Source organism: Sparus aurata, chromosome 12, assembly GCF_900880675.1.
Source record: "Sparus aurata chromosome 12, fSpaAur1.1, whole genome shotgun sequence".
In the NCBI taxonomy this organism is placed as follows: domain Eukaryota; kingdom Metazoa; phylum Chordata; class Actinopteri; order Spariformes; family Sparidae; genus Sparus; species Sparus aurata.
Window position 1 is genome coordinate 26807769 of NC_044198.1, and position 18175 is coordinate 26825943.

Sequence of the window (18175 nt, forward strand, 5' to 3'; positions counted from 1 at the left end):
GTGAAATGGAGCAGAAAGCAGTTCAGCTGGACCGAGAGACTTTCTCTTGTTCGATCTGTTTGGATCTACTGAAGGATCCGGTGGCTATTCCCTGTGGACACAGCTACTGCAAGAACTGTATTAAAGACCACTGGGACACAGAGGATGAGAAGAGGATCTACAGCTGCCCTCAGTGCAGGAAGAGCTTCATACCGAGGCCTGAGCTGCTGAAAAACACCATGTTAGCAGCTTTAGTGGAGGAGCTGAAGAAGACTGGACTCCAAGCTGCTCCTGCTGATCACTGCTATGCTGGACCTGAAGATGTGGCCTGTGATTTCTGCACTGGGAGGAAACTGAGAGCAGTTAAGTCCTGTCTGCAGTGTGTGGCCTCTTACTGTGAGAAACACCTCCAGCCTCATTATGATGTGGCTCCATTAAAGAAACACAAGCTGGTGGAGCCGTCAGAGAAGCTCCAGGAGAACATCTGCTCTCGTCACGATGAGGTGATGAAGATGTTCTGTCGTACTGATCAGCAGTGTATCTGTTATCTCTGCTCTTTGGATGAACATAAAGGCCACGACACAGTGTCAGCTGCAGCAGAGAGGACTGAGAGGCAGAGAGAGCTGGAGGGGAGTCGACACAACATCCAGCAGAGAATCCAGGACAGAGAGAAAGATGTGAAGGTGCTTCAACAGGAGGTGGAGGCCATCAATGGCTCTGCTGATAAAGCAGTGGAGCACAGTGAGAAGATCTTCACCCAGCTGATCCGTCTCATGGAGAAAAGACGCTCTGATGTGAAGCAGCAGGTCAGATCCCAGCAGGAAACTGAAGTGAGTCGAGTCAAAGAGCTTCAGGAGAAGCTGGAGCAGGAGATCACTGAGCTGAAGAGGAAAGACGCTGAGCTGAAGAAGCTCTCACACACAGAGGATCACAACCAGTTTCTACACAACTACCCCTCACTGTCAGCACTCAGTGAGTCTACACACTCATCCAGCATCAAGATCCGTCCTCTCAAGTACTTTGAGGATGTGACAGCAGCTGTGTCAGAGGTCAGAGACAAACTACAGGACGTCCTGAGAGAGACATGGACAAACATCTCACTGACAGTGACTGAAGTGGATGTTTTACTGTCACAACCAGAGCCCAAGACCAGAGCTGACTTCTTAAGATATTCATGTGAAATCACACTGGATCCAAACACAGCAAACACATATCTGTTATTATCTGAGGGGAACAGAAAAGCAACATCCAGTCCACATCAGTCTTATCCTGATCACCCAGAACAGATTCACTGTGTGGGATCAGGTCCTGAGTAGAGAGAGTCTGACTGGACGTTGTTACTGGGAGGTGAAGAGGAGAGAGATAAGTGGACAAGAAGTTGGTGTAGCAGTCGCATACAAGAATATCCGCAGAGCAGGGAACTCATGTGAATGTGAATTCGGATTCAATGACAAATCTTGGAAGTTATTTTGTTACACAGACACTTATGAGTTTTATCACAACAAAGTCCGAACTGAGGTCTCAGGTCCTCGGTCCTCCAGATTTGGAGTGTTCCTGGATCACAGTGCAGGTATTCTGTCCTTCTACAGCGTCTCTGACACCATGACTCTCCTCCACAGAGTCCAGACCACATTCACTCAGCCTCTCTATGCTGGACTTCGGCTTGGCATTAGGGTGCTCGGTAACTGGCTGTCTCCTGGATTCTCTGCTGAGTTTTGTAAACTCAAATAGACTGAAGTCATTTCAGGGTCAGTGGGTTAAAATGTGTGTTTGATTTCTTCAGACTTGTTGTGTTTCCATCATTGTTGCTGAGAGCTGATTGTTGTGGCATTTCATCACTGCACACAGATCACCTGTCAATCAAACATTGTGGGCGGTACTTTGACGTCTTCTTGTTGTTCTGTAAATGTTGGACTTTCTTCAGGCGGCGCTCCTTCCTGTGTCTGTTCAGCCACGGAGGCTCTCGCTGCTAATGATGACTTCAGCTGACATGATCATAATCAATAAGGAGATGCTTCATTATTTGCATGTACATAGCTGAGATTCTGCTCCAACAAACTGATTGTGTGGATGAAGTGAATCTGTTCATGAAATCATTGAACAAGAGACGTTTAACAGAATTTACTGATGGGACGTGTGAACAAAGTGGAAAGTGTGTCCATGTTTTGCTGTTTTGAACAAAGGATGGTTCAGATTTTGATTCTCTTCATATTTTGTTCTGTTCACTTATTCTTTTAATATTTTGAGGTGCGGGGCAACTCGTCTTTGACTCGTACTAAACCTTTGTATGTGTCAGAGAAAAGAGCAATAAGACTTATTAACAAGGTGGATGATAGACAACACAGCAACAGACTGTTTATCAGGTCACATGTGATGAAATTTAAAGATTTAGTTGATTTTAAAATGTTATCAGTCGTGTGTAAAGACAGAAATCAGCTGAACACCGACAGAGTTTGTTTACATTAAGATTTAGGTGGTGTTGGTGTTTGGGGGATCCGGAAAAATAAGTAGTTTCTATGAGTTTTCTGTTACGTGTTATCGATAGTTGAGTCAGCAGACAATTAATTTTCTGAGTGTAAGCCACTTAAAGCTGTGTCCTGTTGTGGTCAGAGGATGATGCACTAAAGGAACACATCTAGGGTTGTAAAATATTCGGATGTTCATATTTTTAATAATTACATTTATTTTAAATGTCAAAGTGAAGTGTGTATATCAAAAGTTAATTGACACTATCCAGCCAGTCTGAATCAAGTATTCACACTGACCATGGTGTAACAGTCTTTACTGATGTTTGAACAACTGAAGGTTTAAATCATGAATAAACAAACATGAACAAAGTCTTTTCTTCTTGTTGTCATTCTAGATTTCCACTCTGCACTGGGATCAGGCTTTCTAACACCCTTTTCCACTGGTCAGGAATCCCACTTAAACCCACTAATATCAGGCTCTTATGTGCAATGTGAATGTGTAAACTCTGCATTTACAGCCGGGTCAGCTGACTCGGCAGTAGACACGAGCAAAGTGATGACATCTATCAACATCCAGTGGTGGTGCATAAATAAAGAAGGAATTTTGTATGCGGATGTCTTATTACTGGACACAGTGTTGGAGGTGGAGCCCTGTTCATTCCTCTGAAAGCTGGTTGGTGCTGTTTTGAAGCTAAAAAGGTTCGACTTCCTGGTCATGAAAATACCTGGATCGCAGATCGAGCCGGCTAACTTCCGGTTTCGTGCCCGGCTAAATTGAAGGGGGATAAGATGATTTAATCATGTGGCTCTTTCCAACTGCTATTGGACCGAATGGCTCAAAGACTGACAGTGAAACGAGTCATGTCTCGGGGGTTGTGACACTCACAATAATGTATCCACCGTTTTACAGACGCTTCTTTCACAACGGGTCAGTTGTTGTTTTCTCATTTGTTACAACTGTTTCCGGCGCATTTGTGATGTACAACGTGACACCTCGGATACAAATTGCAGATGGGCTTCCTTTCCCAGGGAAGTGGGAATGGGGTCAATAGGCGACTTTTAATGGGTTTAATGGGTTTTGCACGGACGTGCAAAGGTTCAGGTGACACGCACATTTCTTCATGCTTTGCGCCCATGGAGGGATGAGTGGCTCCTTCTCCAGGGTTTTCCTCTTGGGAATATTTCTTTGAGAAGGACGGTGGTGACCACAGATGCCTCCCTGACAGGGTGGGGGGCAGTGTGGGAACACAGGATGGTGCATGGTGTCTGGGAACTCCCTTGGGGGGAGGAGCACATCAAAATCTTGGAACTGAAGGAAGTTTACCTGGCGTTGAAGGCCTTCCTTCCTTCCATCCAGGGCAGGCATGTCCTGGTACGCACGGACAGTTCCTCCACAGTGTTCCATGTGAATCACCAGGGGGGCACCAGGTGTCTGCATTGCCTCCAGGTGTTCTGGGAGGCTCAACATCTGGTGTCGCTTTGGGCAGTCTACATTCCTGGAGTTGCGAACCGGGTGGAAGACCTCCTGTCCAGGACGGGTCCTCTCCTGGGAGAGTGGAGGCTTCACCCAGAGGTGGTGGCCCTCCTGTGGGCTCGGTTTGGCATGGCCTGGTTCAACCTGGTTGCCTCTGCGGAGACAACACACTGCAGGATGTGGTTCTCCCCTATGGGCAGGGGGGGTTCTCTGGGTCTGGATGCTTTGTCTCACGATTGGCTGGATGGGTTGTTGTACGCTTTTCCCCCACTCCCGTTGATTTCCCAGGTGCCCTACAGGGTCACCATGGGCCATTACAGGGTGCTGTTGATAGCCCCCCAGTAGCCGAGGAAGCACTGGTTTCCCATACTCCTTTGCCTGGTCCACGACCAGCCCTGGGCCCTACCGGTCAGGGTGGACCTCCTCTCACAGGCGGGGGGCCAGATTTAGCATCCCAGATCTGCTCTTCTGCAGCTCTGGGCATGACGCCTCCTCAGTCCCTCTCTCAGAGATTAGATGAAGTTGTTCTGAGGACTATAGGACATGCCTGAGCTCCCTCCACCCATGCCAATTATTACCAGAAGTGAAGGGTGTTCTTGACATGGTGTCGACGAGCACGGGTCGACCCGTCTACATGCCACATTGGACTGGTCCTCCGTTTTCTTCAGTCTCTCTTGGACTCAGGGAGGGCTGCTAGCACCATTAAGGTGTACAGTGCTGCTATATCTTTCTTTGATGAGGCAGTGGGTGGGGTTACCATAGGCAAGCACCCTTTGGTGTTTCAGTTCATTAAAGGGGCCTGTTGCCTGCACCCGACCAGGTTCCCCAGAGCTCCATCATGGGACCTCCCATTGGTGTTGAGGTCCCTGACTCAACCTCCTTGTGAGGCCCTCAATCAGTCCGCCCTCAAGTTCTTGTCTCACAAAACGGCTTTCCTCTTGGCTATATGTTCAGCTAAACTAGTGAGTGAATTACACACTCTGTCTGTGAGTGGGGATTGTTTGAGTTGGAAGGCTGATGAAACTAGCGTGTATCTTTGGCTGAATCCTGCATTTCTGCCTAAGGTCGTAAACCCTCAGACAGTGAACCAGGTTATTGAGGTCAGTGCTTTTCGACCTGACCCTACTTTCTGCCCCGTGCTGACACTCAGGACTTACATTGCACGTACTCAACCTCTGAGATGCTCACATTCTCAGCTGTTAGTGTGTTTCCGTGGTGACAAGTTGGGCCTCCCCATGTCAAAGCAATGTCTGTCCCGCTGGGTTGCCACTACTGTTTCTGAGGCATACTCTATGCAGGGCCTCCCGGTCCTGGGAAACGTGGTTGCTCACTCCACCAGGAGTGTAGCCACCTCCTGGGCTGCTCGGCGGAGGGTCCCTTTTCTGACATCTGTGCAGCAGCTTCTTGGAGTGTCCCCTGTACCTTTGCCAGATTTTACAGAGTCAACGTGGCGTTGCCCTCTCCACTGTGCTCTCGGCTGCTGGACGAGGAGGGGTGGAGTCCTTCTGTTCCTCGCGACACTGATGGTACTAGTCATCCAAGGTGAAGACCGTGGTGACGGTCTGAGTGAGGTCAAAATAGATTGTAAGTTATGACTATAACTATGGATCTATGAGACCGAATGATGACCGTCACCATCTCTTGTCGCTCAGAACGGGCTGAGGCGGTCCAAGCAAGAGGAAGAGGCGTGCTCACCTGGATGCTTTTATAGGCGGCGAGTCAAGCCTCATTAAGATCAGTCACATGACTTTGTTGTTATATGGTTTCGAGGATAGGGAGATGATGGTATCATTCAAGGTGAAGACCGTGGTGACGGTCATCATTCGGTCTCAGATCCATAGTTATAGTCATAACTTACGTTTTCTCTTCTGTAACAACTGTTTCCGGCACATTCGTGACGTGAAACATGACGTCAGTGACATACAACATGACATTTCAGATACAAACCACAGATGGGCTTTCTTTCCCAGCGAAGTGGGAATGGGGTCAATAGGCGATTTATAGCGAGTTGACCTGTGTTTAAAACCCTGTGTAGACCCGCTAAATTTGGTAGAAAAGCGACATAAGTCAAGTTGGAATCTGTTAGCGGTAGCCACGCTGCTAACACAATCTTTGCGACAGCGTTGCCGACAGTAATACCACAGGGTAACACTCGGAGCAAGGGGGATTGAAAAGTCGTGTGGTTCAGCTTTAAATTTGGTGTTGAATTGAAATATTGTGTAATCACTCTACCTGGTCATCATCATCTCACTGAAGTAACCTGTAGCCTCTCGTCTGGTTCATTTCATGGCCAGACAGTCGTTCAGGTTTCCATCCGAATGTAGTGCAAATTTTCACAACATCTGCAAAAGAAATATTTGTGCATTTGTCAGAAAAGTTAGTGAGCAGAAACAAAGGTCAGGCTGTAAATGGACCTAAAACAGTGACCTCAGGTGAAATTTAACTAAAGAATATAAATTAACTTTAATTTGGCTGCACACACACATTATGCCCCCTCCCCCCCACCCCCCAAACATACTGAGGCCATTATCATACACGTGCACACGGACGCACGCAGTTTAATGATTGGCTGGATTTTGCTGGTTGGCGTCCTCACACAAAGACAAGCGTGTTGATCAGGAGAAGGTGCAGAATTTTAATATTTACAATATTAATGAGGTAATAACATAAAGGCAGAAACATTTATTCAGCCAAGGAAGCTCTTTCTCTTCTCATTAACATTTCTTAGACAAAACTAAAAACTGCTTCACTTTGCTTTATTTTCATGCTGGAAACACTGAGTGAATCTACCTCAGACCACCTGCAGGGTCTGGATGCTTCATAATGTGCAAGAAAATCAGAAATGTACTGATTCCCGAGAACATTTGGTACTTAAAAGACGAGTGATACGATCTCAAGATGAAGGACCGGAGTCATGTGCTCCCTTTTCCACACTCATAAATAAGTGTTGCTGCGTTTACGCCTGGCACCGCTTGGTATTTTCGAACCTGTTAAATGGAGACTTTTGGAAATGCAGCTGTATATTTTAGTTTGAATACTCCAGAAGAGCATTTTAATGTTGACAGGCAGAAACAGAGACATTTTAAAATGAAGACGCCTACTTGAGTCACAATGTGTGACAACAGACATCCGCACTGAAAACAGCTTTTAATTAATTCTAGATGATGAATTAACTGTTAGTGGTGTTGCTGACCTACATTTCTATACCAGCAGCTGTTGTGAAGTTAAATTCTGCCTTCTATAATGTTAATACCACCTTCATGAGACAGTTCCTGTTGTAGTCCAGCTGTTTGTAACCAGGAAATGAAAATTGAACAGAATCAGAGGAAGAGATAGAGAAACATCAGCAAAGTCTGAGGAGCCAAGAAATATTTCACAACTAAAAACTTTGATGTTTCCCAGTGTGGAGCAGGTTTTAACTGAGGCTTCGTTGTAAAAGAGGAAACAAAGTTCAGATTCACAGAGCTGCTCCTCGTCCTGGACTGAGCCACAGCTCCATCAGCCCTCCCTCTTCTTCCTCCTCTCACACAGCTGCTCCACTCTGTCACTATATTTCCTTGTTACCTCCCTTCATACCTACAGTTTGTGGATGGGTGTAACTGAGCTGACAGGTTTCATCAACTGCACAAACACACTCTGTTCAGATCAAAGCTCAGACTAGTTTCAGTTTTCAGGAAGTGAAGCTCAGACAGTCGTTGTCACTGAGAGGTGAAATGGAGCAGAAATCAGTTCAGCTGGACCAAGAAATAATTTCTTGTCCGATCTGTTTGGATCTACTGAAGGATCCGGTGACTATTCCCTGTGGACACAGCTACTGCAAGAACTGTATTAAAGACCACTGGGACACAGAGGATGAGAAGAGGATCTACAGCTGCCCTCAGTGCAGGAAGAGCTTCATACCGAGGCCTGAGCTGCTGAAAAACACCATGTTAGCAGCTTTAGTGGAGGAGTTGAAGAAGACTGGACTCCAAGCTGCTCCTGCTGATCACTGCTATGCTGGACCTGAAGATGTGGCCTGTGATTTCTGCACTGGGAGGAAACTGAGAGCAGTTAAGTCCTGTCTGCAGTGTGTGGCCTCTTACTGTGAGAAACACCTCCAGCCTCATTATGATGTGGCTCCATTAAAGAAACACAAGCTGGTGGAGCCGTCAGAGAAGCTCCAGGAGAACATCTGCTCTCGTCATGATGAGGTGATGAAGATGTTCTGTCGTACTGATCAGCAGTGTATCTGTATTTTGTGCTCCATGGACGAACATAAAGGCCACGACACAGTGTCAGCTGCAGCAGAGAGGACTGAGAGGCAGAGAGAGCTGGAGGGGAGTCGACACAACATCCAGCAGAGAATCCAGGACAGAGAGAAAGATGTGAAGGTGCTTCAACAGGAGGTGGAGGCCATCAATGGCTCTGCTGATAAAGCAGTGGAGCACAGTGAGAAGATCTTCACCCAGCTGATCCGTCTCATGAAGAAAGACGCTCTGATGTGAAGCAGCAGGTCAGATCCCAGCAGGAAACTGAAGTGAGTCGAGTCAAAGAGCTTCAGGAGAAGCTGGAGCAGGAGATCACTGAGCTGAAGAGGAAAGACGCTGAGCTGAAGAAGCTCTCAGACACAGAGGATCACAACCAGTTTCTGCACAACTACCCCTCACTGTCAGCACTCAGTGAGTCTACACACTCATCCAGCATCAAGATCCGTCCTCTCAAGTACTTTGAGGATGTGACAGCAGCTGTGTCAGAGGTCAGAGACAAACTACAGGACGTCCTGAGAGAGACATGGACAAATATCTCACTGACAGTGACTGAAGTGTATGTTTTACCGTCACAACCAGAGCAACTGGACCAGAGCTGACTTCTTAAAATATTCACGTGAAATCACACTGGATCCAAACACAGCAAACACACAGCTGTTATTATCTGAGGGGAACAGAGAAGCAACATCCAGTCCACATCAGTCTTATCCTGATCACCCAGACAGATTCACTGTGTGGCTTCAGGTCCTGAGTAGAGAGAGTCTGACTGGACGTTGTTACTGGGAGGTGGAGTGGAGAGGAGGAGTTGGTGTAGCAGTCGCATACAAGAATATCAGCAGAGCAGGGAGCTCAGATGAATGTGTATTTGGATTCAATGACAAATCTTGGATGTTATTTTGTTCCACAGGTATTTATAACTTTCATCACAACAAAGTCCAAACTACCGTCTCAGGTCCTCGGTCCTCCAGAGTTGGAGTGTACCTGGATCACAGTGCAGGTATTCTGTCCTTCTACAGCGTCTCTGACACCATGACTCTCCTCCACAGAGTCCAGACCACATTCACTCAGCCTCTCTATGCTGGACTTTGGTTTCACTGCTTGTCTTATGGAGGCTCTGCTGAGTTTTGTAAACTCAAATAGACAGAAGTCATTTCAGGGTCAGTGGGTTAAATTGTGTGTTTCATTTCTTCAGACTTGTTGTGTTTCCATCATTGTTGCTGAGAGCTGATTGTTGTGGCATTTCTTCACTGCACACAGATCACCTGTCAATCAAACATTGTGAGCGGTACTTTGACGTCTTCTTGTTGTTCTGTAAATTTTGGACTTTCTTCAGGCGGCGCTCCTTCCTGTGTCTGTTCAGCCACTGAGGCTCTCGCTGCTCCTGATGACTTCAGTTCACATGATCATAATCAATAAGGAGATGCTTCATTATTTGCTTGTACATAGCTGAGATTCTGCTCCAACAAACTGATTGTGTGGATGAAGTGAATCTGTTCATGAAATCATTGAACAAGAGTCATTTAACAGACTTTACTGATGGGACGTGTGAACAAACTGTAAAGTGTGTCCTTGTTTTGCTGTTTTGAACAAAGGATGGTTCAGATTTTGATTCTCTTCATATTTTGTTCTGTTCACTTATTCTTTTAATATTTTGAGGTGCGGGGCAACTCGTCTTTGACACGTACTAAACCTTTGTATGTGTCAGAGAAAAGAGCAATAAGACTTATTAACAAGGTGGATGATAGAAAACACAGCAACAGACTGTTTATCAGGTCACATGTGATAAAATTTAAAGATTTAGTTGATTCTAAAACGTTATCAGTCGTGTGTAAAGACAGAAATCAGCTGAACACCGACAGAGTTTGTATATATTAAGATTTAGGTTGTGGTATTTGGGGGGATCCGGAAAAATAAGTAGTTTCTATGATTTATCTGTTACGTGTTATCGATAGTTGAGTCAGCAGACAATTAATTTTCTGAGTGTAAGCCACTAAAAGCTGCACCCTGTGGTGGTCAGAGGATGATGTACTAAAGGAACACATCTAGGGTTGTAAAATATTCAGATGTTCATATTTTTAATAATTACATTTATTTTAAACGTTGAAGTGAAATGTGTACATCAAAAGTTAATTGACACTATCCAGCCAGTCTGAATCAAGTATTCACACTGACCATGGTGTAACAGTCTTTACTGATGTTTGAACAACTGAAGGTTTAAATCATGAATAAACAAACATGAACAAAGTCTTTTCTTCTTCTTGTCATTCTAGGCTCATTCTGACTTTTCACTCTGCACTGGGATCAGGCTTTCTAACACCCTTTTCCACTGGTCAGTCCACTCAGTCACTTGTGACAGCAGTGCCGACAGTAATGCCACAGGGTAACACTCGGAGCGAGGGGGATAGAAAAGTCGCCTGGTTCAGCTTTAAATTTGGTGTTGAATTTAAATATTGTGTAATTGCTCCACCTGGTCGTCATTGTCTCACCGAAGTTACCTGTAGCCTCTCGTCTGGTTTATTTCACGGCCAGATAGTCGTTCAGGTTTCCATCTGAATATTCGAACATCTGCAAAAGAAATATTCGTGTATCAGAAAAGTTAGTGAGCAGATACAAAGGTCAGACTGTCTCCTAGCACTGGTTGTAAATAGACTCAAAAACATAAATAAATATGAACCTCACCATGCAGATAAACCAGCAGGGCCCGGTAACAGTCTAACAGTTAATTACACAGTCAAACATTCGCACCAATCTTTAAACAGCCCACTAAGTTTCAGCAGATTTAATCTGGTAAAACACATTAATTAACTGCTCCTCCTCACACTTTAATATAAATGTAATAGATGCCCTCAGGTGAAATTTAACAAAAGAATATAAATTAACTTTAATACATTAACGCTATTTTTTTTCCTTTATCGTAAATCTCACAGGGGGAATACGTTACACATTTACGCCGCATGGCGAGGAATTATTGCAGGAAGGTCGAACGTTATCAAAGGGGGCAATTTTTTGATATTAAATTCAGCCTGTTTCTTTTCAGGTGCTAATGAGTTTGAGTGAAATGATCACTTAATTCGACTGAACGCTGCATTTGCGGGCTTGTTAGGTAAGTGAATAAATGGCGACTATTAATCATCTAGCAGGGATGATGTGTAAGACACCACTGAGGGTTATGATCCGGAGGAATTAATTAATATTTCATCATAAACCCTGGTCATATAGCAATGAAAGCTTCATTGTATTTCAGTTTTAAAGAAAAGCTTCAGCGTTAGCAATCGTCAAAAAACAACCAAAACAGACTATTCAATCATTCAACCAAAATCATGTCACACTTGATTGTCGATCAACCTTTTTTAATGATATGCAGTAAAGGATGAAGAGCTTTTAAGTATGCTTTCATTAATGAAATGTAAATGAACTATTTAGAAATGATGTTTCTACCCAATTAATTTAGCTTTTTTAACTGTTTATCAGTTAGCTAGCAATTACCAACTTACTAGCTACACATGCCAACGTTTAATGCTTTCTGTTATCATTCAGCTCATTTGCCAACAGTGTAGTCCAAAATATAGTATTGTACACATAAATGGTGACAAAATAAGGAAAACTGGGATCATGGATGAGTTGTAATGTCTAACGTTCCCGTCATTTTAGATTCATCGTATGTTTGTTAGCGTGTTTCCTGTGGCTAATTCCCTCCATACCTGTACCCTCATTCATTTAATATGTATGTAAGTCCGGTCTTTTTGTTTAGTCGTTGTTGAGTTATTTGCTTAGTGTCAAATATCCTGCTTTTCCTGTTTCGCCTGATGTTCCGTCATGTTTGCGGGTTCGTTGTATTGCTGTTATCTGGACTAAAACCACATCCACTGGACTCCCTGCCCGCTGTCTCATGCATTTAGGTCCACGTTTCCTGCTCTAGCATGACATCAGGCTTTAATCAGTCAAAAAAGCTCCTCTATTTGGAAGCTTTAAACTGCAACACAGAGTTACCGACAGCAAAATTCATTTCTCAGGGAATAGAATAACCGTATTGAAAGTGTCTGGTATCCGAGTGTGAGTACAATGATGTAGATCCAAATAAAAATCCAGATTGACAGAATTTAATGTGTTATATTTGTAAGGCTTGACTGAATTAAAGGGGGACTGTTAGGCGTTTGGCAGAGGTATGCATTCTACTGACTGCCATTCTTGTTAGTATTTGATTATCAACCCTTGCCGTAATCATTAATAAAACAGCATACATGTTTTTTCATTGAAACATGATAACACCAACACTTTTAAATGCTGTATTTAACGTTTAATACATAGTTTAACAGTCTATAATGTTGTTGCAAGCAGATGTGAATCTTAATACAGGCTGTTGTTTTTAAACACAGGTGTAATAAATAGAAATAGTAATTGCTGAAAATATTCTGCATTAATGAACAATTAAAATGTCCTTATAGCTGCTTACAACTACATGAATGCGTTATAAAATGTTTATTAAATGTTCACATGCAGCTAATAACTGCTATGTGTCCTCTACAAAAGGAAATCTAGGTGTTAACAAGTCATTGCCTCGACTACATGTTTGTTCAGATATTCTTTTAATCACCTTTCACATGTGAAAAGGCTCCGAGGAACGAGATGACGGTTGATACGGCGCTGGAGAGCCTCACCATCAGCAGCACTTGTTAATGCCAATCAACAGGCCCCGCTCTGTTGCTAGGAGACTGGAGAGGATATTTTCAGTCGGTCCAGCGAGACTCTGATTGGACCGTCATCACTGGCCGCTGGTGTAACTGACCATGAGTGTAATAACTCAAGTTTCATCCTGAGAGCGAGCGCTTTTCAACTAAATTGACCAAAATAGGGATCGGAGTGATCGAGGAATGTCACGGAGCGCACAGAAACAGAAAGGCCGCTCCTCTGAGCTCCATTAAGCATCAAACAACTGGAGAAACGGAATCAATTAAGAGCTGAACATCAAGAGAAAACATCTACACGTAATTACTCCAGTTATTAAAATGGAAATCACCTAAATAATCAGATTCATTAAGTCACCGTTTCACCAGATTCTCTCCTCCTGCGCTTCAGTCAGAGGGATTTGTTGTGACGAGGTGGCCTTTCAGGAAAAACCTAATTGCTATTGGCTGTTTCGTTTCGCGGTGACATTTATGAAAACTTTATGGACAGGAATCGCTCCAGCGTGTGACATTTTGGATTCCCTTTAAAGCTGTGAATATGAAGGTTTTTCCACCTTACGGGCCACGGCGCTCCAAAACGAAAACAACAACAGCTCCCACACCGAGTCTTTATGGCTCAGATGAAAGAGCGGCGAGGGAAAAGAGAGTGACGGTGTTTTCATCTCGTAAGAAAAGGTTACGAATGTGATGCTTCCTGATGGAGACAAAGGTCTTGTTTGGTTTGAAACGCAAATCTTTTCACAGGTGGTTGAACTATGCAGGTAATTGAAATGATGAACGGATGCTCCAGCTACAGTGATGTGAACTTTGATGTGGATGTGTGAAGCGAACCAGGACGCTCCAACAAGATAGTCAAGACGTTTCTCAAGAGCAGAGGATGAAGAGCGTCCTCGTTTCAGGATACTCCACCACGCAGACTGGTTTGGACAAGCTGTTCAATCGCCCCTGGTGGGATTAACAAAGTTGTCTGAATCTGAGTAAGAGTAGTATCGATCACAGTATCGTACTCTCTGCAAGAAAGCATATTTCCCAAAACGTCTTCCTTTAATTTACACAGTGATGTTGTCAGAGGAGAGCTAACATCTGCTGAAAGTCACACTTATAATACACTTTAATATCTCTCACAGAGTGCGACATGCAAATGAACGCTGGGTGTCGATGGGGCCAGCGCACAAAATGGCTTCCAAACATGGCCCACATGCAGACTCCCCATCACAACATGAGCATCTCTGCATGTGTGTTGAAATGGTTCCACCAGTGGCAGACACCACGTCTAATGACCTAAGTTAGCGTGACAGTCACGGTGCATTAAATCAGTGGGATTGGACCGACATCAGCTCCAATATGGAATACAAAATAGAAACCAGGACATCTCTCGCTGAAAACTGATGCAAACATATGTTGGTTAAACTGATAATCTCATAAGAAGTTATCCCGTACCTAGCTGATATGATGTTTCCCACCAATTTGATCACACAAATAAACACAAACTAAACCAGGACATCTGATAGCTGAAACTGTGCAAACCACCGATTTGACGACACTAACAGCGTAAATAAATGCCCTCAACTGTTCCTGTTAACATTCCTCATCGCTTTAAAGCCGCTGTAGGCCGTAATCTGACAGCAGATCTGTAGCGAGGGGCTACTCGTGTTGTGGGGCAGGTGGACTGTTTCCCTGCAGTCACCCCACTGTGCCTTCATCTGCATACTGGATCAGATTATCATTACATTATGTATTCCAAGGACAAGCCTGAGCGTGATGGATGATTGGTGCAGTCTAGTAATCTTCACCAAGGTGCTTTGTCCAGCCGGAGCAACAGTGATCTACTGCTCTGCTGCTCCAGGGTCAGGCTCGATTCAGGGATACCATCAGTTAATATCTAAAATATTACACACTACTTTTAATTTTTTAACCAGTACATTTTATATTAACACACAGCGGAAACAATAGATGCTGGTCGTGCCGGGAAAAAGGTGTAAACGTGTGTGTACAGTTTGTCCAGATGTAAGATTTATGATAAATAAACTCTATAAAAGTTAGCTTAGCCATTTAGTGAATTTTAGCAATGAAAGAGCACTTCAGACAATTTAATTTAGAAACTGAAGCTGTATTAAAGTGTATCAAAGCTAGTTAGCGACTTACATTAACGTTCAGAGTCGCTGCATTCGAGCGTCAACAGAATTGAGAGTGACGTCAATGTAAAGAAATGGTATGGTCCAGTTTAGTTTTGAGTGTCTGAAAACATATTACAAGATTCTTAAAACTAGCTTACTGTTTGTCTCAGCATTATCATGTAGCCTAACTAGCTTAAAACTAGCTGATATATATCTTCTAACTATCTCAGCTGGCTTACTGTGTTTGCAGTATAATTTAATTAGTTTACAACTAGCTCAACTACTGTGGCTTACTTTGTTTTATGGCTAGTGACACATTAGCGAGAGCACTGATGCATAATTTAGCAGTATTACGATGCAAGATATCGCCAGTAACTCGATAACACTTGATTTTTGCGTTGTTGGTCTGGAAGCTGCTTGCTGCTTTGCTGAAATGAAACTTGAGGGTTTAAACACTCAACAGCTGAAACTCTAGGTATCCTATAGTTCGGCCTACACATCTGTTACCAGCTCAGATGATATAAATAAAACATTTTGGCTTCATTTTTATAACACATAGATTATACATTCTGACATCTGATAGCGTGAGACAAACCGTCCTCGCTGTTCCCAGCACAGACAGATAAAACAGCATCGACGACTCCACTGACAGGAGTGGAATAACAGGTCAGCCCACGCAGGACATGTGTGATTAAGGGTGATAAAATGTATTTGCGGTGCCAGTCACACAGATGGAGTCACGCTTCCATTGGCGTAGACACCACCTCGATGTGTATGTGTGTCGGAGCATCTAGGGCCAAGTGCACCGAGATATACAACATGATACATCTGCGTGACAGTTGGAGGCCATTTTAAGTGTGACTCACAACATCACCTGGCGGTGAAGCTACAGGTCTAAAAACACACTGCTGCTGTCTGCTCAGTAATTAATTTCACTTTCATACAGAAGTCTGGGACTGGACCAGAGTTATTAGGGTGGTGTTGGGAGGTTTAATCATATATTTAACTGTTTTTTAAAAAGCGAGAGCATCCTCTGATTTTTAATAAGTTGACATAAAAAACAAACTCAACACCGTTTGATATCTCAAAAAAACATTGAGTTAATGAAACAGCTTAACTGAAGCATAAAGAAAAGAGTTCAAGACAAGTTAAACTAATTTAACCATAATAATTTTATGTAATAATAAAGATAACAACATTTCACATTAAAGATAACAACATTTCACATTAACAAATATAAGAATAAAAGGCTAAACATGGCTTATAAATCATATAAGTCATGAAATATATAAAAGAAAGATCCAGAGGTTGTTTTAAATAAATGAAATCATATTGTTTTGTATTAGCCAGTTGAGTGTGATAAAATTAAGATAATCTTTATTTATTATTTCAACATTTATGTTAATCTTGTAAGCAGAGGCTGCAATCTACATTTGAGATTAGTTAAAATTCAGTTACACTCTTGCTTCTTTTAAGATTTAAAAAAAAATGAAACGTGTTGTTAAGCTTCATTAATTCAACTGTTTAATCATTCCAACAGAGGCAGAAACAAAGAAAGATGTGGATCCTGATGATCTCTGGAGCTTCTAATTCATTCATCCACAGTCTGTACTTCCCCTTTACTTTGGACCATATTTACATTATTTAATGGTCCGTTTGTTTCCAAAATTAAACTTCCTCTTTGTAAGAACTTCCTGCCTATTCAGGCCCCTGACGAGACAGGAAGTGGGATAAGGAAAGCTTAACATTCCCAGATTATCTTTACAGGAAGTAAAATTAGGCACTAGGAGAAATTATGACTTCCTCCCTCGTGAAGAGCGTTTGAACTTGCCTGTGGACCAGATTCAACATCTGGTATCAACAGTTAAAAGTACTGAATCAAGAAACAAGATCGGACAAATGTCGAACCGACGTGATTTAAGATACCGAGAACCCTTGAAAGAAGTGATCAAATGGGAACATGAGAGCAGAACTCGACTATTGGAATGAAGCATGATCCAAGTAATCCATCATCCTCTGTGGAGTTGCTTTCTTCACACATAAATAAATAAAGTCTCCTCCTGACGTCAGTGTGTTTTCTTCTCAACTTAACTGATAAACTGCGCTCCGCAGATCTTCTCCCCTTCTGCTGTCATTTCTGATCGATGTGGATCAATATCCACTAGACTGATACACTGAGTGTGTTTACGACTGAGGGCTGACACAAACAAAACAAAACCATTCACACCTACGAACAATTTAGACTGACGGATTGACCTTTTTTTCCCTGCATGTCTTTAGATTGTGGGAAGAAACCCGGAGAGAACCCATGCAGACAACATGCAAACTCACAGCCGGGCCTCGAAACCAGGACCTTCTTAGTGCGGCAATCAGTGCATCACCGTGCTGCCTCTGTTTCTAAGGAGATCGCTGGAACTAATAAAATTGGGTTAAGGACTGTCCAACACGTTATTAAAACCTGGAAGGGTCGTGGTGAACAACTTCTAGAGATCACTTAAACATTTGGTGAAATCAAATTGTAGAATCAACAGAGAGCTCACAGATTGGGACCAAACAGCTGTGCAGCCTGAAGAAAACTCTTCTCAGTGAGGCCAGATGGAAAAGAAAGGCTTCAGTTCTCTGTGGAGCATAAAGACTGGACTCTGGAACCAGGTCATGTCGTCTGATGGGTCCAGATTCACCCCGTTCCAGAGTGATGGGGCCCTGTGGGGGGCAGTGTTATGATCTGGGGTTGATTCAGTTGGTCATGTCGAGGTTCAGCAAACGTTATGTGCCCAAAACGCGAGGTCAGCCGACGACCTGGACATACTGAATGAGCAGGTTTGTCCAATCAGTGGATTAATCAGGCTTAACTGTGAAAGAACACCAGAGTCCAGAACCTGAACCTCCCCAGGGAGAATATGGAGGATGTGCTGGAGAAGAGCCCGACTCTCCCAACATCGATACAAGACAGAAATAAATGTTGTGAAGTTGCAGCCGATCAAAACGTGCCACGGCCAATGTGTGTCGTGATCAAAGCTAAAGAAAAGCCACCACTCAGATTCTTCTCAGACATTAAAGATGGTTTTAAAATCTATTTTCTATCATAATCATCAATATATGAAATTAGTTTATTGTCACAATAATACAGAAGAATCTAAATCAACCCTAAAGTTCTGTTATTCTCAGAACAGGAGCTCCGGACATGAAGAACACGGAGACGTCG

At 43.4% G+C, this 18175-nt stretch overlaps 1 protein-coding gene and 1 pseudogene across 1 annotated transcript; both read left to right on the forward strand.

The window, feature by feature from the left end:
* LOC115592220 (tripartite motif-containing protein 16-like) lies at nt 1–1757 on the forward strand (annotated as a pseudogene).
* Nucleotides 1758–7549: 5792 nt separating this feature from the next.
* LOC115592221 (E3 ubiquitin/ISG15 ligase TRIM25-like) lies at nt 7550–8207 on the forward strand (the record flags this gene model as incomplete). Its single annotated transcript, XM_030434777.1, has 1 exon — nt 7550–8207. A coding segment is annotated over exon 1 (573 nt), but the record flags the coding sequence as incomplete, so codon positions are not given.
* Between the last annotated feature and the right edge of the window lie 9968 nt (nt 8208–18175).